Source organism: Semicossyphus pulcher, unplaced genomic scaffold (assembly GCF_022749685.1).
Source record: "Semicossyphus pulcher isolate SPU_LCO1_2020_fin unplaced genomic scaffold, fSemPul1.0.p SCAF_3, whole genome shotgun sequence".
Lineage (NCBI taxonomy): Eukaryota > Metazoa > Chordata > Actinopteri > Labriformes > Labridae > Semicossyphus > Semicossyphus pulcher.
Window position 1 is genome coordinate 6,876,196 of NW_027211704.1, and position 20,511 is coordinate 6,896,706.

At 40.8% G+C, this 20,511-nt stretch overlaps 4 protein-coding genes across 7 annotated transcripts in view; 1 reads left to right on the forward strand and 3 right to left on the reverse strand.

Moving 5' to 3' along the window:
* The window catches only part of chd5 (chromodomain helicase DNA binding protein 5), a 54,390-nt gene extending 47,855 nt beyond the window's left edge, over positions 1 to 6,535 (reverse strand). For all 4 annotated transcript variants that reach the window (XM_069678870.1, XM_069678869.1, XM_069678868.1 and 1 more), the window contains exon 1: positions 6,013 to 6,535. In XM_069678870.1, coding sequence (XP_069534971.1) covers positions 6,013 to 6,079 — 67 coding nt within the window. In that variant the 5' untranslated portion in view covers positions 6,080 to 6,535. The remainder of the gene's footprint in view (positions 1 to 6,012) is intronic.
* A 1,359-nt stretch (positions 6,536 to 7,894) lies between these two features.
* rpl22 (ribosomal protein L22) lies at positions 7,895 to 11,768 on the reverse strand. The gene is made up of 4 exons (XM_069678101.1): positions 11,724 to 11,768; positions 11,214 to 11,324; positions 10,782 to 10,906; positions 7,895 to 8,080 (listed from the first exon to the last, which is right to left on the reverse strand). The coding sequence occupies exons 1-4, from the start codon at positions 11,733 to 11,735 to the stop codon at positions 7,936 to 7,938; spliced, it is 393 nt and encodes a 130-aa protein (XP_069534202.1). The 5' UTR covers positions 11,736 to 11,768; the 3' UTR covers positions 7,895 to 7,935.
* Positions 11,769 to 13,155: 1,387 nt separating this feature from the next.
* rnf207a (ring finger protein 207a) overlaps positions 13,156 to 20,511 on the forward strand; it is a 29,818-nt gene continuing 22,462 nt past the window's right edge. Inside the window, exons 1-2 of the mRNA XM_069678559.1 lie at positions 13,156 to 13,237; positions 13,427 to 13,617. Of these exons, the coding sequence (XP_069534660.1) occupies positions 13,427 to 13,617 (191 nt within the window). The 5' untranslated portion in view covers positions 13,156 to 13,237. The remainder of the gene's footprint in view (positions 13,238 to 13,426; positions 13,618 to 20,511) is intronic.
* Positions 18,462 to 20,180, reverse strand: zpr1 (ZPR1 zinc finger). The gene has a single exon (XM_069678560.1). The coding sequence runs from the start codon at positions 20,024 to 20,026 to the stop codon at positions 18,692 to 18,694; it is 1,335 nt and encodes a 444-aa protein (XP_069534661.1). The 5' UTR covers positions 20,027 to 20,180; the 3' UTR covers positions 18,462 to 18,691.

Consider the following 20,511-nt stretch of genomic DNA (forward strand, 5'->3'; position numbering starts at 1 on the left):
TTACATTTCTCTTAGACGTACAGATGATGACACAGCTCAGATGCAGATGGAAACGGCCTTGGACTGGAGAAAAGCACACAGTCCTAAACTCTGTCTTTACACCTTTTTCTCTTTGAGTGAGTCGTGAATGACAGGATGACCACTCATCACTGATTAGATTCATCAAAGGATGTCAGACTGTGTCACTTGTTCTGCGTCCTGTACAATGAATCACTTATACTTGACAGTGGCTGTGTGGTGTTTCTTTCGAGGTTGGTATGCTTTGGTTCATTTGAATTAAACACAAGATACTTAGTAGAGTCTGTCTGCATGTCAGTCTGCATGTAAGTGTCCGTGGGCAAGACACTGAACCCCAAATGGCTCCAAACCAACGGGTATGAATGTGATGACTGATTGACAGTTGGGCACTTTACGTAGCAGCCTCTGCCATCAGTGTGTGAATGAGTGTGTAAAAGCAGCTTTGTGTGGTCGGTGCCCTAATGAAAAGGATAAGCGCGGTGAAGAAACCCCTCCCCTTGTGCCCTCGTCACAATACTTAACCTGCCACATGGCCCTTAGTGGTCACTGCAACCCAAGCAGCATTGTCACTTTCAACAGGCCCAGGCTCCGTTCATTTGAGCTCCAGGTATTGACAACGCCGATACTACCTACCCTACTACATGGCTCCTAATGGCCTCCACAACTCAAACTTTTCAGTTAGTTGGGAAGCGAGAGCCAGCACATCAACAAGTGGGCACCTCCCTTCACCGGTGTTTCCTCAAGTTGGGCCCACAACACCTCAGGGGGGCTCAACAGTTAGCTCTGGCATCCCAGAACCCACCTCCATGCTTACTTTCACGGCCTATCACTCTCCCAAACAGAACTTTGAGCTGTCAAATGAGACTGAATCAGACTGAAATATGTCAAAATCCACTTGAAGGATTGGTACAAAAGTTTTTACATTCATACTCCCCAGATGCTGAATCTTCATGAGTGATCCTGCCTTTTCCTCCAGTGCCACCATGAAGTTGCATTTGTAGTTTGGATTGAAATATCTCAGAAATATTGGTCAGGTGGCCTTTAAATTTGGTATAGACACTCATGTCCTCCTTAAGATGAACTATATCCTCTTTATACAGCCTGATAAGGTTGTGAATGTTGCGTCTACATTCCACCTGGTGAAGCCAGCAACAGAGGAAGTTACCACCAAACAAAACTTAGTAGCTATCCTAAACTAGACGCTGTAGCTGTTGTGTTACACATCACACTTGGAAGAAATGGAAGAATGGCATGCCACCATGCATGTTGCCAAACAGTTTGGTCTTTTGATGGCGTTATAGGAGAATTTCTGTTTCAAAAGTTGGCCAACTTGAAATGACTTTGATTATCATCTGACTTTTCCTTCAGCGCCATGATTGTTTTACATTAACTTTGTTTTGAGTGCTTATTAGCAAATGTTAGCATGCTAACTCAACGGTGCACTTTTGCACTGTGTGTCTGCTTTGCTCAGTTACACAGTCAAAGCGCTAGTTTGCAGGGGGGATGTAACTATGCTAAGCGTTTGTCAGCATCTTTGTGTCCTGCAAAGAATAGCAACTGAGACTAAGCAGGTCATGTTGAAACAGGAGCTAATAAATGTTAAACAATAGTTTCTGATGGCGTACCAAAGGCTTAGATATCAAGTATAAATCTGGCTCAACATGGCAAACAGTTGGTAAACATCATCTTTGTCATTTTCAGCTTGCTTGGATGCTGATGTTATCATTCAGCTCAAAGTAATGCTTTGTCTGTAGTTTTGAAGTTTCAGCTATAGGCTACATTGTGTCTAGAGCTAATAAGAAATTGTTAGCATGCTAACACACAAAACTTAGATGGTGAACAGATGCTAAACATATTGAAGGTGGGCTTGTTAGCATACTGATTTTAGCTTTTAGTTCAAAATACCATTGAGTCTAATGATGGTTATAGTGTAAGATGCTAAGCGAATGCTAAACACCATCATAGTCATTTTGGGCCTGTTAGCTTGCTAATGTTAGCATTTGTTTTAAAGTACCCCTACGTCTTAAGTTCAGCCTCACAGTTGCAATAGACTTTAAAACCAATAAATATTGAAAACATATACAAATGTTCTCCCAGTAACGAATCTAATTTTAATCAAAATTCATGCATTTAATTAAAACAATTTAAATAGATGTCTGTGTTTAACACCTGCAGTGCCTTATAACCTGAAAGCTGCCTGCACTAAATGGCCTGTGAAGTCCCCAAAGGGAAAGCCATCAGGGGAATGATAATCTCTCTGCTTGGTGTGTGGAGCAGGCTGTGCCAGGTGTTATTAGGGGGGGGGAGGTTGCTCAGTCATGTGGCACAGGAAGGTCTGGCACCAGATTCTGTTAGAAAGAGGCCCAGAGCTGAACTTGGCAAACAAGCCCTCTGTAAAGTGTGGACGGATGGCACGGACACAGTTCTGACCTTCCTGCAAGGGCTTGGCCACCGGACTGACCCATTAGAAGGGAGATTCATGAGCGACTCCCAAGTGAGGAAGCTTCAGTTTACTGGAGAGCACATTAGCCCTTTTACTGTTGGCCCCTGTGTGGAAATGCCCTCTTAATGTTGCCCAGGATTGCTCGCCACGAAGAAGGAAGAACAGTAGCATCATTTTTTCCCCTCCTCATTGATTAAGCGCTTATAGCCGAGGCCTGTGACGCCTTCAGACAAAGACATCCATAGACTATTAATAGAAAATCTCATCATCAAAGTGATGGAAGGATAAAGCCCAAGGAGCACCATTAAAATGAAATCTATTACAGACAATATATGCGCAAGATCGTAATGTGAGAGATATAAAACAGACTGAAAGGCTGCACCGCTCATGTGCAAATACACTTTAAAAAAAAAAAAAGACCATCTTTCATGCGCAGGCGTCGTGCACGCGCAGCAGGAAAAAAATGGTGTCAACTTTCACAGTGAGGGATCCAAAAATAGACCCCTTTCCAATTGGGGATAACATTTGTAGGCACACAAAAGCCCATGATAATCTTTTCAATTTTAGGGAAGCGCAAAACAATTAAAAGAGAAAACACAATGGAACAATCTGTGACAGTGTAAGCACCCGCAGTGAAACAAAGGGAATTAGGACACTTTATGTGCCACAACAAATACAGGCTGTGATAGGATAGCGTTAAGGGGTCTGAGGCCCCCCTCGGGACCCGGTTCCACATTGTTGGGTTTTAATTGCATGGAAGCGTCTTAATGTTAGGGTAAGATCAGACCAGGATGTGTGACCTTGTCTGTCACTTTGAAGCCTGTTGGTGGAGGTCGTAACACATTTCAGCAGCGTGAAAATGGATTGTCGCGATCGTGATATGATCGGATTTTAAAGAAGAGAAGCAAAGATTTGTAATAGAGGATGTGATCGAGCGATATCTTTATCAACGAGGCTTCTTATTAAGACAGAAAGCACATGATGATGTCTTGCATTAGCTAGGTCAACTGACTTTTCACTACAGTAGAGCCCCTTTGATATCATTATTTTCACATCATAAAAATACATCAAAAGACGACCTTTAGTAATTCTGACTGACAGATGAAGATGTTCTGATTTTTCAAACCCCATTACCACTCACACATCTTCACTCAACTGCCGTAATCAATTGCACCTTTCTTTCTTCATACATGTTTAACCATCTCGGGGTTTATTGGGGACACACATCAGTGCCTGTGTTCTCCCTCAGGCTACGGCTGGCAGTCACATCATAGATGGTGCCTCCACTGCTCAACACTCCTCTCCCCCCCTTCCCTCGGTCTGTCTGTCTGTCTGTTTGTCTGCCTCCTGCCAACCTTTCAATCCAATCCTGCTGGTTAAAAACTGGTTTATCAAAAATATTGTGTTTAGAAAGGAAAGGAAATGTTTGAAAGCTGCTGCAGCAAACGGCAGTTTTCTAAAACCCATACTTGGATAGAAATCCATGACTGTGTTTTAGAAATACTCGCAGAGCTGATTACACAAACAATACTGTAATTAATGTTGTGACAGTGGTAGGAAAAAGCCGTTTCGAGGTTGAAGACCTGAAGCACAAACAATGAGAGAGAAGTGCTGCATAGCAACTACGTTGAGTGAAAAATGTTCTTTGACTTCATCTTTTGTCGCTAAATATTCTATGCATCTTTTCAGCTAATAGTCTGAGCATGTGAGCTTTTCTAATGACAGGAAGTAGCACTATTCTCAACGCAATGCTACTTTTATGTAGCACATTTCCACTTGGGATAACTCGTACAAAGCAGGCCTTCAGCAAGAGACAACATTGGGTTTCTGCACCCACAACTTTACATTTAAATTATTGTAATAATATCCATGAAACATTGAGATGTGGAAGGATGAAGAGGGCAGACATCTTCCAGATCTCCGCCTTGACATCAAACCATCAAATCATAGAAGCTCAGGGCGAGCTGCACAAGAATAAATAAATATGAATCTATTGATTGCACTGGCCAAACTGACATCATGATGTGTTGAGCCTGAATACTCTGCCCAGCAGAATGCAACAGTACAGGGACATGCACAGAGATTTTTGGAGGCAGGGGCTCAAGCAAACAAATATGGCAAGGGGTGGCAGAGTAGCCTAGTTTACAAAAAGTGCCTATTTTGTTGTTAATAGTCGTGAACTTCTCCCTCAACATATTAATTAAAAAGAAGTTATATTCTAATATAATTTACACCAGCGAAGAGGGCATGTGTCATGTCTGAGGGGCAAAATGCAGCGTCTCAAGGTCTATATGTGCACAAAGCCTTTAGAAATCTCTAGGATCTGTTTTACTCTGAGGCAGATGTACAGTAGATGTTGATGAAGCTGTCTCCTGGCTGCACATGACACACAACCCAGTTAGCACATGCAGCCATGCCCTGTAGCTAATCCCATCACTGGTTTATCTAATAACCAGAGGAGCAGAAGTCATGATGCACCAGTTAGGAAAATTTGAAAAGTCGAGAGAGGTTTCCCAAAGCAAGCAGGGGCTTTCTCTGACTGAAAGCACATTTTAAGGACACAGAAAGAGTTATTGGGTGCGTTGACACATGCCATAAAGACTGACAAACCTAACAGTCAAGAGAAAACAAAGAGAGCATCATTTGGCAGGTGGCTCCTTGTGTACAGGTCATTAATTAGTGAATGTCACCACTCCAAACGCCTTGATTAGTGTTTAATATTATTTAAGGAGTGTAAAATGCCATTCATACTTCAACTGGGTCATTGCCAGAGATTAATTTAACAGCCACAAGAAATATAGCACACATTTGGCTTTGCATGAAGCCAAGCAAGCCATGAGAAGTGAATGAGCTGCATTGCACATAGCTATGTGGGTTACAGTTAATTTCAGTGAGTGCACGACCCAGAGCTGCAGGGATGCTGGTGACCTAACCTCGCTGTGGTCAGCCACACTGCCCACAGGAGGGTCCAGGGAAAGACACAGTTAGATAAGCAGTGTTTACTGTAGCCTGCACGTGGCTTTCACACCTCTGCGGCCATGCAGGGCTGGGAAAAGATTTAAAGTTGGAGCACAAAAAAAGGAGCACGGATGTTGTCACTGCAGGCTATTTCTACTTAAAAATATATGCACACATATCACAGCAGTCGCAGACACAGCACAGGATAAATGTCATGGATTAAATACAGCTCTCTGAAGCGAACTTGTGCTAGAAGGTAAAGAATTCCAGCCGCACACGCATGCACAAAGCAGCCTGCAGAAAGCATGCAGCAGAGGTTTCATCATGCCCTCAAAATCCGGCTGGATGTGAGGACAGCCGGAGGCACATCCACAAAAAAACCCGATCCCACCTTTAAGACACTAGGTCGTGCAAAAAATAATAGCATGACTCTGCTTATTGCACCCCACCCCTCCTCCTCCTCCTGCTCTTCCTCCTCTCTGGTCTCAGGAACGCAGGACAAGCCCTTTTCCCCGCATTCAAGGCGTAGCGGCGCAAAAATAATGTGAAGGACACCCCGCCTCCCCCCTCTTCCCCTTCCCTCTTCCCCTCACCTGGCATATCGTCTTCAAAATCCATGTCGTCCTGTCCCTCGTCTTCATTACTCAGCGACCCCGGCATCTTTATCTCATAGCCCCCCAAACCCCTTTTAGGCTGAGAATACTGAAAGTTAACCCTCCAGACGCCGCAGCCCAGGCTCTTTCTTCACCCAAAAAACAAATGTAATCCTCGCTCTGTTAATTTTTTTTTAATTTTATTTTTTTGCAGTGACTCTAGGGCTTTTTCTCCAGGAGTGAAAAATAAAAAACACATCTATATTTTTTTTATTCCACTGATCTCTATCCAGGTCTTCCAGTCTGAAAAATAAGAAAGACAAAAATGGAACACACATGCCCAGATTGTGACGTCTGGTCTGTTGCCATGACGATGCATCCCATAATTTCACCCACAACTAGTTAGTCGTGCTCTCCTAGTTAGCTCTTTAACTAGTAGTGTGCAAAAAAAAAAAAAAAAACAGCGCTCAGCAACGCTAATAGACGGATCCAGCTCCGCGCCTGTGACTGTTTCCTTTTGGAAGTCCGGAGAAAAGAGACAGAAACTTCTGCTGCTGTTCACTCACGATCTTTACTCTGCGTAGGAATATAACCGTTTATTTTAAAGGGGAAATACTGTCTTTTTTTTTTTAATTAACGCCTGAAATCTGAGGTAGACAAACCCAGATAAGCCTTCGTTTTTTTCCAAGTAAAATAAAAAAATAAAAAAGGACAGAAAATTACACAGTGCCGGCTGAGTGCCTGCTGTGTGAGGAGTCCTGCCTGCCAGTGGTCTCACTGTTGTCGAGGTTAGCACAGCTGAACCACAGGATGCCCCACAGAGAGCTCACATGGAGAGAAACTTCACTTATTGCTTCAAAGCACACAGCATAAGAGCTGCAAGTGTCCAGACAGCACATGCTGCACTGCAGGTTTTACACTGGTTTCCTAATATACTGTATTTTTCTTAAAATTTTGCCTCATGACCCCTCACCACTGCATTTTAACTGCAGTTCAACCAAAAAGTTGCTTTTTCGCAAGGTCAGTTTATTCTGATTTTACAATTAAAACAAAGATCAGAGTAACGCTTGAAAAATATCATTATAATGTCAGCTTTTTCTGATCTAATAGACCTGTTAATGAGTTTATGGACGCCCAAGGATCAACCAGATTTAGTAATATGTTATAAAACAGCCTGAAATTTTACTGTGACATTTAATTTGTATGAATCAGTCACCTGTAAAATACTTGCAGAAAAAAATTAACACTGGGCATTGAAGACAAAAGAAGAAATAAATTATGCCTGAAGTTTGGGAGAAATTTGTGTTGGTAACAGTGAGATTCTGCAGAGCCTATTAAAGTTCGTCACATTATATTTAATTTTAGCCTTTTACTAATTTAAAAGAGCTTAATAGTTCTTTTTTATATTGTTTGTTATTAGCTCTGCTGGCTGCTCATTACTGGACATACAGAACCAAAGCTAAAGAACATTGTTGTATTATTTATTTGTTTTAATTATTCTTATAATGGCTAGCTTAAATGTACACAGTAAATTAAAATAAAATAACTAGGGCCTAAACTGATGGTTGATTTTCTCAATCAACAGGCTGGTTTGTCCATTAAATGTCAGAAAATGTTTAAACACTGGTTCCAAAAGCCAAAAATGACGTCCTCAAGTGTCTCGTTTTGTCCGTAACCCAAAGATACTCTGTTGACTGTCACAGAGGAAGAAAGAAAGCGAGAATGTTAACATTTAAGAAGCTGGATTTTCTTTCTTAAAAAATACTGAAATCAATAATTGAGTTTCAAAATAGTTGGCAATTAAGTTAATACTATTCGATCAATTGCAGACGCTCTTCTTTTTAAACTGCAATACATTCTTAATAAGAAAAACTAAGACAGATTTTCTTCTGTTTTCGACTTTTTATTAAAAGTGTGTCAGGTTTAATCTTCCTCCTCCTCCTCCTCCTCGTCCTGGTTGATCTGGAAGTAGCGCAGCTCATAGCTCTCTTTGGTGTTGGCCACGACCCGCAGCCAGTCCCTGAGGTTGTTCTTTTTCAGGTACTTCTTGGTCAGATACTTCAAGTACCTGAAAAAAGAAGAGGAGGAAGGGGAAGCCAACAAGGTGATATCAGTCAAAGGTAGGTCATATTTATAACGTATTCCTGTGCGCTTTGAGTCTGCACCAGAAAGTTTGAAGATCAAAAATCAGTAAAAATACCTGCGTTTGGACTTAAATGACTCAGCGTGTTAAAGTTGAGTGGAGCAACGTTACTTGATTGAAAGAAAATTGCCAACTATGATTGAAAATCAGTCATTTTCACAGCAAAAATGTCCAAATATTTCTGGTTTCAGCTTCTGAAATGCAAATAACTGCTGCTTTTCTTTGTCATTAAAGATTGTAAATGTTGAGTCTTTATGTTTTAGAAAGATGGTTGGAGAAAATACGCAAATTGAAAGACGTCACTTAGGCTCTTTGGAAATTTGTGAAGAGAGTTTTCAGTCTTTTAATAGTTTATAAAACAATCTAATGATTCATTATGAAAATAATCAGCAAATTAATCAATAAGGAATATAAATGCAGTATCTGCTCCCAGGTTAAGTTTGATAATAACTGGTAATAATGTGCTTTTATTCACAATGCATAAAACCCTTATTTCATTATTCATTTCCATAATAAAGCAAGTGTGTTGAACTTGTTTCACTTGTTATAACAAACTTGCAAAAGATGACGTACTCGTCATTTTAATAATAACAAGACTAGGCCAAAACCTCGTATGTGGCTGACCACATCAGGTCAATGTGCGCTTTTGCGGGCGATGTGTTACAAGGACTGTCCTTACGCGGCCGATAACAACGTGTTTGAAAGCAGGTGCGCGCTGCGGACGCAGGTGAGGACAGCGGAAGGGCAGCGGAGGAGCAGCCCCGCCTACTCCCCGAACAAAGTATCCAGAGCCGTATAGACAGAGAGTCGCGTCAGTGGAGGTCCAATATGCTCCATGATCCGCCATTGCGATGTCGCAACTCTCTCTCTCTACAGCTGTGAAAGTACCGTCACTCACTCAGTCAGTCAGTCACATACTGACCCGTGTGTAGGGCTGACCCCGGCGGTCAGCTAAAAACAGTACACACAGATTAGGGCAGTATTGTGCATCATATTGTGCAGAAAAGCAGTCTTTTATATATTGAAAGGATTTGAAATGAAGCTGGCAGATCTAATTTACCCAGAGGTTACAAACAATAACACATGATATATTAATAAGAACATATTCCAGTAACTTTCCAGTCATAATATTAAGTGCTCCATTTCAGAATCAACGTAGTGGAGTCACCCTCTGGTGGTGGTGTCCCCAGCTCAGATTGACACAGATTCATCATGTTTTATTATTTATCTTATATATTTTTTAAAAGTGTATGTAAACCAACATTCAGAAATATATTTATGCATAACCTTTTAGGTATATTCATTTGTATGACCTCCTCTTCTGTTAGAGTAGCAGAGACGAGTCATTTCAGGCTTTGTCTGAGGTGTCAGTTAGGAGATTATGTAAGACCCGTTTCACACCTTAACCACACTAGCAGACATTCATGCTAACACAGTGAAATAGATTTTGTTCGTCGTGAAATTGAAAGCATTTCCTGAAAGATAGTCCTGGTAAGTCCTCACAATGACAATCCTAGCTGAGAATCAGCCTTTTTCAAATTAGACATTTTCACAAGTCACAGTTTCAGGGTCCTAATATTGTGCATGCTGGCTTACCGTCACAGCCCACAAATACAACAGTGTCTTCGTCAGTGTTATAGAAACATGTGCTGTGCCTAGTTGGGACCATCAACATGTCAGCTGTGAAAAAGGCTGTTATGTTGTTCTTTTTATTGTTCCCTCATTATCGAGAAGTTCCTAATGAAAACACGTTTCAGTACTTTGGGCTTCATAAACACAATTCCACTTCCACTGTGTTAAGCTGGAAGCACAGGCAACTACAGCATGTGAAAAAAACTCTACAAATAAAACTAAAAATAACTAACGGCTCAGCTTGAAACCACATGAAGTGCAGATAGTGCATGGTGATTTGGATGAACGGGCTGTAGTGCATGTAGCAAACTGGTTGAACAAAGGGTAACGGGTAAACCGCAAACCTCGTAAAGTCACATACGTTTCGAACAGTGAGTCACTCTCAGAAGACACTACTAATGTTACGTTTGAGAATGATCCTATTGTGGAGGTGATGCAGTTCTAAACAATGAACAATAGAAGAGGGAAGAACTCCACTCCAGTTTCGTCTATGTTTACAGGGAGATATATTCATTTAGAAGATGCAGATGGCTTTCGCAAAGAAAAGAGCTCAACTTAAAAATGCAGAAGAATGTTGCTGTTCTTTGCCATCAATCTGTCTCCCTTCATAGAGACATAATTCCCATCCCTAGAAGATCATAGTAGATAATATGAATCTCCTGTGGAGAAATCAGCTCATGATGGGAATTCGAGTTCATCAGCTGCCCTGGTTAACTTAGGAAACTGGAAAAAGCTTCAAATTCAAGTCTGCTTTTTTTCATATCATCTATATCGGGTGATAAATCTATGTGCTTTTATGTTGATACGTTTTAATTTGTTGAAACCTTGTTGCTGCTATTCTTGGCCAGGTCTCCCTCGTAAAAGAGATATTTGATCTCAGTAAAAATCTGGCAATGCACTGGTAGTTGTTGATAATACTACTAAATTAGTGCAAAAACACGAGCATCAGTACCCGATATTTCTTTCCTGATAGGAGCCACATTGTGTTTCATACCTCTTGGAGAAGGGAACTTCAGAGTTCACAGAGATTTTGCTCTTGCTCCTTTCAATGGACACCACACCTCCGCCAAGGTTTCCAGCTTTGCCGTTCACCTTGATGCGCTCCTGCAGGAACTGCTCCTGTGAGTGCAGAGCAAACAGGACGTCAGGCACAGCAAGGGTTGGGACGCACAAAAAAACACAGTCAAGCTTATACAGAGGAGAAAGTTTTTAAAAGGACTGACAGGTGACACATTTGGGTCGACATCTTGATTGTTTCCTTGAAAATGCCGATGTATTACAATGTTCTTTTTTTACTCTTCTATGACTGAAACCATCGTATCCACAGAGATGACAGCAGTGTCTAACACTCAGGGGTGGACTGTGACAGCTGCTGAAGACTGTTGAACACACAAGATGTCACAAATGTCTGCATTTGTCTACTTACAAAGTTGGCAGCATCCATGATGCCATCCTCCACGGGGTGAGTGCAGTCCAGGGTGAACTTCAGGATCTGCTTCTTCCTCTTCCCACCTGGCTTCCTGACCACCTGTTTCTTCTAGCATACAAAAATAGAGGGGTACTCAAGCTCATATAACCCATAATGATAGCATATGGAACTTTACAGCTAAGCTAAAAGAGGCATTAAAACTATAAGACCATTATGACAATCATTATTTGATCAGCTATCACGTTTTCAAGACTTTTTATGACAATCTTTAATATTAACACAAATTTTACAACCGATTTTCCGGCTACCTGCTGCTAGCGATTAGCATTACGTTACAGTTGTCCCAACGTGGTGTTAGCCTACACCGTAAACAAAGCTAGAAAAAGAAGCTAAAACATCCGTGGCTGCTTTGTTTCTGTTAACTTATTACATAAACTTATTCGAATGAAAAAGACAAGCTTAAATACATCGTATAAATGTTGTTTATTTGCTCGTTTCGCTACTCACAATCGGGGCCATGGCTGCCACAATCCGCAAAAAGGAAGGAGCAAAGGCTGCGGAGGAAGTCTAATACTCGGCTGAAAAATCGATCGCATCGATTTATCTGGGATAGATTTATCAAAGTTTGAATTCTTTTGAACTATAAACGTCTGCTATAGTTCGCTAGCTTAATGCTACAGCTTCTCTATGCTAAATATGTGCAACTAGATTATTTAACTGAGAAAAAGTCCTTGAAATACATTAATCAGCAACTGTTGACAGAGATCAGACACATTCTTTACTGGTCAACTGCTGGCCAATCAGTCATTTGTCAGTTAGTAGCCAACCCTTATTTTTTATTTATTGAATGTTTATTTGTATAGGGACAAGTATGAAGCAAGTAAACTGATGCCACACACCACAGCATAAATAGCCTTGGCTAATTTGCAATGCCCATCCCCAGATAAAGTCAACAACAAATAGGCCTACACAAGAAACAGCACAAAACAGACTCAACCAAAAAAAAGATATAACAATACAGGATAGAAAATATCCTAAGCTAATCATTCCCTTAAATTAACCCAGCATCTATTATCTTAATTACTGCTGACTGTAGAGTTGCTTGATCACAAAGTAAGACATATAACAAGTAGGCTATACACATACTATACTAAATAAACTGTATATCCAACAAACCGAGCTGATTATTTTGAAAACAGGCACTGTGTTCAACTACAATCAACATATTCTTCATAAATGTTAGTTTAAACCTTGTTTAACCTTAACTTAGGGAGTCACAGCACAACAGGTTAGCTCATAAGGACAAAAAAACTCTGAAATGTGCTTACAATCAAGCATTACATTTATATATTCAGGGTAAAAAGTTTAATTAATTAATCATGAATGAATATTTATCAGTTTCAAACCAAGCAGTTCTGCAATGACAGATCAATTTTGCCAACAGTCATACTTCATCATCTTTTCAACCTCAACGTCCAAGAAAATAAAGTTATTAAAAATGTATAGATTTAAAAAACATTTCTGTTTCATTTGTCTTGTATTCCTGCAGCAGATTCAGTGATTTGCAATACTGTAACTTTCACCCCCTTCCCCTTCTTTCACCTCGTGTTTGGAGTCCACGACGTAACAACAGTGAGTGTGACATTACAAACAGGACGACTGTATTTTTAATCCTTGTGGGAGAGCAATATTAAATGTCCCTCTTGCACTTTGCCAGCACTCTGGGGGCTGGCATGAGCTGGGTGCAGTCAGCTGCCTGCCTGGCGGAGGGACCCCATCGGCCTACTATTGAAGAGTTTGTGCATTGCTGTCATTCCTGCTGGGGGTAGCTGATAACAGCAGTGAAAGGTAAGACAGAGGCTCTGTGTGCTTTCTGCAGAGCAACCCAGTGCATTTACAGTAGGATTTGTTTGCTTGGTTTTGTGTTGGTGCTGACAATATCTTTGGTGACATTTTTTCTTTCCATCTTTGGATTGTGTGTTGTCACTGAAGCCTTGGGCACTTATTACACATCTGACAAGGTAAGAAAAATACTTTATTTCAATGAATATGTTATTTTTATACCACAGTTGGCTTCAGCTTCTCTTATATCAACTGTAACATTTGGACTGTAACATGTGCTAAAGCCTTTTTGTTTTGTTTTGTGATGTGATGTGCCTCTTTTTAGTCAGGTGGTACTTCACTTCACTATTTACACTGTCTGTTTGCAGATGGCAGGAGAAATTTTCACCACCTTGGATAACCTGTGTACTGTGGATTGTAGTAACGTCCACCCCCTGGTGTGCCACCTGTGCAATGAGCAGTACCAGTCCCCATGTTTGTTGGACTGCTACCACATCTTCTGCGCCCGCTGTCTGCGAGGCCGGACCAATGACAGCCGTCTCAGCTGCCCCCTCTGTGGGTAAGAGATTGCACTGTGATGTTCACCAGGACCAATTAAGACAGCGTATAGATTAGCAATCTTGAAAGCAATGGTAAAAAAATGTTTTGGGCGACTGCAAAAGTTGAATCTTAAATCTTAAAGCCAATAATCGTTTATTTTTGTTTGTTTCAGACAAAATATTTGTTCTCACCAGGTTTTACTTTTAAGCATTTGACTAGTTTTTTTGTCCTCAGTGATCTTAAAGCTCCTGTGAGGAGTTTTTTGATGGTTATGAAACAGACTGATATTTATTCTGATGACTCTATATGGCCAAAAAAAGCAAACCAGACCATCAGAGACAGAATTTATTATTTCTATATAGTTATTTTTAATACCTGAAACTGCTGGCGGGGGGTAGGTGTAAGACGTAGCATTAAACTGCATGCTGCCTTTGTTTACATTTTCCATGGCAAAAGCATTTAAAGTGAGTGATACATATGACCGTTAAAGAAAGCAGGGTGAGATTTATTGTTAAAAACCACCACTTAAACATGTTCAGGACAAAATCAGCAAAGAGATAAGCGGTACAGCTTTGTCCACAGGGGGCGCCAAAATCAACACAAACCCAAAGTTCCTCACAGGAGCTTTAGTAAGATTTTATGAATTTTTATATATTTCATATTTCATATATAGACTAACTTAATGCTTGAAACTAAAGCTGTTTGTTCAGCAACTACAATACTGCTCTGCCCTTTTCATTTTCACATATTAAGAACAATAATGGTGACCAAATGGAGTTCATTGTTTTGTGTTGTACATGTTATACATAACAGCACAGCAGCCATGTCTTCCTTTGGATGTAGAGAATAGGGCTGAACAATTAACCGAAATTAATCGCAATATTGTAGGGCTAGACCATATTCCAATTTCGACAAAAGGCGATGTATTAGGAGGCGCAAGATTTGATAATGGTGTCAAAATACCATTTAAATTGAAATATTGTGAGTGTGTGTAGAGTTGTTCGGGCCTAAACATCACACAAAGACGTTAGTATCACATATCGCTGTTTGGTACAGATCCCTGCTAAAAACACAAAATAATCATTTTAACATGTTTGTCAATGAAAATGAGTATAATGATGTGAAAATTATCATTTCCTTTAATATCGCAAATCATATTGAAAATGCAATGTAAACAAAATAATCGTAATTAGGTATATTTTCAAAATCATTCAGCCCTCGTACAGAACAAAAGAACGTTTTTTATATTCAGGAAACTCATTATGAGTCATGTGTCGTGAGATAGTATTTGACTTGTAAATAAGTTTAGCAAAGAAACTTGCCTGTAATTCAGTGGATTTACTCTGGATTACTTATTCTATGCACAATATGTTATTTGTCATTCTCAGTTCCAGGCTTATAGCTGTATTACAAGTTGTACTCATTCGCTAAATTTTAAAACTTTCTCATTCGTACTGAAGAAATATTTTTTTAATTTTTCTTTTAGACAATGTACTTGTTCTTTGTTTCGCTGCTCATATGTCAACGTCCCTGTGGATTCCTCAACACCAGACAATTTACTTATTTGTTGTTGTTGTTTTCCTATACTTCAGAACTGTCTTTAACTTTCTAGGGAAATAATTTGAGTAATATATCAGAAATAGATCCCTCAAAATTATTTGTGTTCAAATCAAGTTTCTGAACTAGAAATGGATGCTGAACACAGTTTTTTTGGTGACTGTTAAGGATATTTCAGACTTGTTTTCAAACCTTTGATACTAAGCAGTAAATCCCAGAACAAACAGAAAATATGGAGACCAAAGGTCACGGACTGTTTTAGTAATGCTATGTAATGAGCATGTGATCTCAAACTTCTCCAGCATGATTGAGCTGTTATGTTTACTACTGTAAAATATCATTTTGCTCCGTGGATCCCCATGGACGGTCACACGTTTTGTGTGCAAAGCAAAGTCTTCCCACAGGCCCCGGTTTTGGGCCGCATTGCTCAAAGGGATTCGTTCCACTTAAGTTGATTAGTAGACCGGTTTGGTCCATGCAGCAGATTTGAGGAGAATCGCATTGGTTTCAGAGCGCATCAAGTCTCTCTGTTGTGCTTGTTGGGTGCTGCTCAGTGACCTGTGGCTGGCCTGGTCTGGGCAGGGCAGGACTGAGTGGCTGGAGCAGCTGCGGGGTCATCCCTGTGGCTCTGAGTTCCTCTAAGACCAGTCACACAGCAAACAAAGCATACTGGTATTTGCCGCCAGTGCCAGCAGCTTAGGGCAATCAAAAGCAGTCACATGATACCAATCCATTTCATCCCCTATTAAGGAATGACACGTGTTTAACAGTCACCTTCAGGTCTGCAGTGTTAAAGTCACCACCACCATCAAAGCACACAGAGATGTATTAAAAAGGAGCTCTACTGCAGGGTGATTACAGTTCGTTCTGCTGCAGCAACTGCAACCTGACCACAGAATGTTGTTCATTCTTCTTGCATGTGGATCAGTTTGCTTGACTTTATTATGAAAACATGGCATTGGTTTGCAGTGTGGGCACAATTGCACAATAAAAAATACATATTGAAAAGAAGAAATGACAATCAAAGGGCAATCAGAGACGTGGCACCAAAAGTAAACACTACACTGTAGCACCAATGTTACCTGTCAAAACACTGGGTTTGCAAGGAAATAAATTCAGGTAGCATGACAGCACAGCAGGTTGTTTTTTCTTATATTCATAATATTTTTATAAAAGAAATTTAGAATATTCAGAGCCCAGGTTATATGATATCTTCTATTGATACTGTGAGGTACCAGTGACCCAGTGTTTACAGTTAAAAAAGGTCTAAGAAGTACCAGACAAAATAAATAAGTGGCCCTTTGAGAGTCAGTGAGGTATACAACTTTATTTTATAAGCACTGCATGGTGGTCAGAGTCTGAAATTTAAAATGATTGTTAGTCACACTAAAAAACTGCTTACTTAAACCGTCCTCCTGTGTTCTAACTGTGCTCTGTCAAAACTAAAGCTCTGGAAATAATTAAGAGACCACTGCAAAGATATGTTTTTCTCCGGTTCTTCTATTTATAGGTTTGTGTTTGTGTAAAATGAAATGTTTGTTTGATCGTAAACAACATTTCTCCTACGTCCAAATCAAATATTCTCATTGAGGTCTTTTATTTGCAGAAAATGACGACGGGTTAAGAAAACCAAAAGATCAAAACAGTTGTTTTTCAGAGCTTGAATAATGCAAAGAAAACAAGTTCATGTTCATGTTTAGACAACACAATACTCATGTTTTAATGTTTTAACTCCAGAGTTCAGAGGTCAATATTTGGTGGAATAACCTGGTTTTTAATAACAGCATTCATGCATCTTGGCGCATGCTCTCCACCAGTCTGTCACAGTGCTGTAGTGTGAGGCCACTCTTTGTTCGATGGCTTGTGACCGTCCATCGTCCTCTTGATCACATTCAGGAGGATTTTAATGAGGTTCGGCTCTGGAGTGGGCTGACCATGACATGTAGAGAGAGATGCTGATTTAAGGAACATTTGGAGTGGTCTCTGCAGAGCTGCATATTAACTTCTTGAAAAATAGTAAATGCTAAGGTATGCTTCACAATGACTCTGATTCTCTGCACATGTTGACACTTTATAAGCTAATTGTGGTGATTTAATTATAAAGTATAAAATGTAGTAACTGGCTGAACCTCAGGAAACTTCATTTACTGCCTCACATCCATTTGATACTAACCCATGTGTGCAAATATGTATTCTCAGTTGTATGAGTCTACTTAATACTAAAAACTGTTATTCACAGCACCAGGTACTGAGAAATAAGAGGGGAAAGACCGGGGTAATTATTGGTTTTCTAAGAAAACAATGCAGTGGGCACAGAGCTGCTGTGCTCTGGTTACAGCGGCCTGCTGCCCGGCAGCTACTATTTCCATCAGCTGCAGCAGCAGACGGCTAACAGCTGCTCACTCAAGCACCATGTAATCTAGGAATTCACTACTCTGCTATTAGTAGAACACAATGCCTCCCTGTTGCTATGAAAACCAGATAAAGCAAGTACAGTCGCCACACAGGCGAGGAACGTTTGTGTCACTGCAACTGAATTAAAATGAGGCAAACCACGTTACGTGTAATGTGACAGAAACTGGTCACTGTGTCTGCCAATGCAGTACCAATAACATGAGATTAAAGGGCTATTGCGCTTTTTTTTTTTTAAAAACTATTTGGGCTAGTAGAATGGTGTCTTCAAAATCAGGACTAGTTCAGTTTTTGTTGATTACATTTTAGTTGATTTGATTTCACAATTGTTTCTGTTAAACTGAGTTTTTCAAACCTAATGTGGATTTAAAAAATCTTTTTATTTGATATTCTATTGTTTACTTTCCGTTTTAGATGTTTTGTTGTGCAAAAGCAGGATTCTGCGGATGCCACTTTGAGCTCTGGGACTTGATACTGCGCACTATTTTTCACTATATGAAGACAACAAAGGGTTAAAACAATGAATTAAGATAATGATCACTAGTTGCAGACCTTATATATAGTTATACTGAGATGTCCCTGTAAGAACTGTCTGCCAAATGCACCCAGACTTTAAAAGAATTCTAATCAATCAGTCTTAGTTCAGAGTACAGTATGAAACCTGGATTTTTGTCGTAAGAATCCTGCACATTAGATAAAAGAAAATAGTATTTGAATCTTGCATACGATCCAAAACAAAGCTAAAGGTTGCATTTAGATAACACTTTATTTAGCTTATGTCATGCTTACAGGTGAATAAAATTATTTTTTGTCACCAAGTTCCTCTCAGAGAAAAAAAACAATTCTATTTAGTGGCAAGAGCGCCATCTTCTGGAATGTTACAAGAATGCAATAATCAGTTAAAGAACCTCTTTAATAACAGCATGTACAGAAGTTACTCAAGTGCTTTTTTTGTTTTACATTTAGACAACTTAGAATTCCTCACTTATTAATAGAAAGATGGAAACAACCAAACACCCAATGTTTAACTTAGAATGTGTGAAAATGGGAGAAAATATGAAGCCATAAAGAATTACACTGGGATTTTTACCAGACATTATCAACTTATTTTAGTCCTTTGCGGTTCATTTCTCCTCCTCCTGGTATCCTTCGGTCTTCATGTCGTTCAGACCGAGGTCTTCGTTCTGCTCAAACGTGCGGGTGTACTTCTCCACGGTGATCTCAGGATCTGGATCTGGTGCGTACACGTTCTGCAGGTAGCTGTTCCCCGCCGGGTCGTCCAGGACAAAGTGGACATTCACCTCTCCGGTCATGATCTTTTCTAACTTCTCCCCGAACTCCATCAGCTTCTGCATGCGGTCTGTGGGGCCGCTGTCCCCGCAGATGAAGGGGTTTTTGGAGACGATCAGATCTTTGACATCCTTCAGGAGCCCCTCCAGGGTGGTGAACTTCCCGCCAAGAGCAGCCATCCCTAGCTCAAAGTCCAGCTCCGGGATGAGGATGGAGCAAGTCTCCGACTTGAGCACGTCTCGGGTCATGTCTGAGGGGTCAGTGATGTTCAGGGTGATTTTGGTGCCCAGATCCTCTGTAGCTCCCCCTGATTTGACCTCGTTGGTCCGGTGGCCACAGCTGTCACAGTTAGTCGCCATGATGATGACCTCCTTGAAGTGAGGGATCTGAACCAGCTTCATGTTAGTTGAGGCTGGAGCGTTGCATTCTGGGCAGTTGGTGTCAAAGACCAGAACCTCGTTTCTCATGGTGTCCAGGTCGTTTCCAGCTGGCTCTCCGTCCAACTCATCATCAGCCCTTATTCCCAACTGCACGTCCTGCTGCGCTGACCTCTTGAACCGGGTCACAGTGAGAGCCTCATCCTTTTGAGGTGCCACTGGATTCTCCACAAAACTGTTCCCGGATGGATCTTCAATAACCAGAGTAAATTCATTTTCCACCTCTTTTAATTTTTGGAGCTTCTGGATGAATTCGTCTATTTTCTCGGCCACATCAGGGTCAGTTGCTCGCCTCACAGGTTGGTCCTGCTCCAGTCCTGCAACAGCTCGGTCTAAAAGTCCCTCAATTGTAGAGAGTGCACCTTTCTGGGTGTAGGGAGGGATTTCAAAATCCAGCTCAGGGATCTTGGTGGTCGCACTGTCTGCTTTTACAACCTCCCGGTTCAAGTCCTGTTTTGTTTTGACTTTCAGTGTGTAACAAATACCCTGTTCCTGGATCCGGCCTGCGGACTGGATTTCAGTGTTCGACCAGCCGCAGTGAGCGCAGCTGAACGAGCTCACGATGACTTCCTTAAAGAAAGGGATTTTGGTGAGCAGTAAACGTGTCATACCGTTCAGGTGGCAGTTCATACACAGGCTCTCGATCTCAGTAGGCTCCCAGTCTCCGTCGTCGCCACCAATATCCTTGAAAACGCTCCCGCCTCGGACATTTTCCTCGGAGATAACAGACATTTTAACGGCGTCCTTAACAAGCACCTGGCCTCTTACTCACTGATGTAAGGTGCTGGAACTTTCCAGATAGCACAACGCCCTCACACACAGAACACGTTTGAGTCAGGTTTGGGAATGTTTTACATCCTCTTCCGCATTTCTTCTTCTACGGTGGCGGACTCTTGGACGTCACTGCTGCCCCCTTCTGTTTTTTAAAGTACTACAACTGGAGACAATCACAGAGACCCTATTGCAATCACGCAGGTTTAAACTGTTTTCAAACTATTACTCGTATCTTCACCGCAATATATCTGCACTGGAAAATGTATTTTCTTTTTTTGCTTTATTCTATAGGAGCTTATTTATGTAGAGATTTGATTTTCCATGGTATTACACACGGACAAGCCTTTTTAAAGCTGGAAATGTTTCACATGTTAGGCTTGTATATTTGTCCACTTGTGCAGGGAATGCTTCAGTGTCAATGTGCTTTGTTGTAATTGATTTGG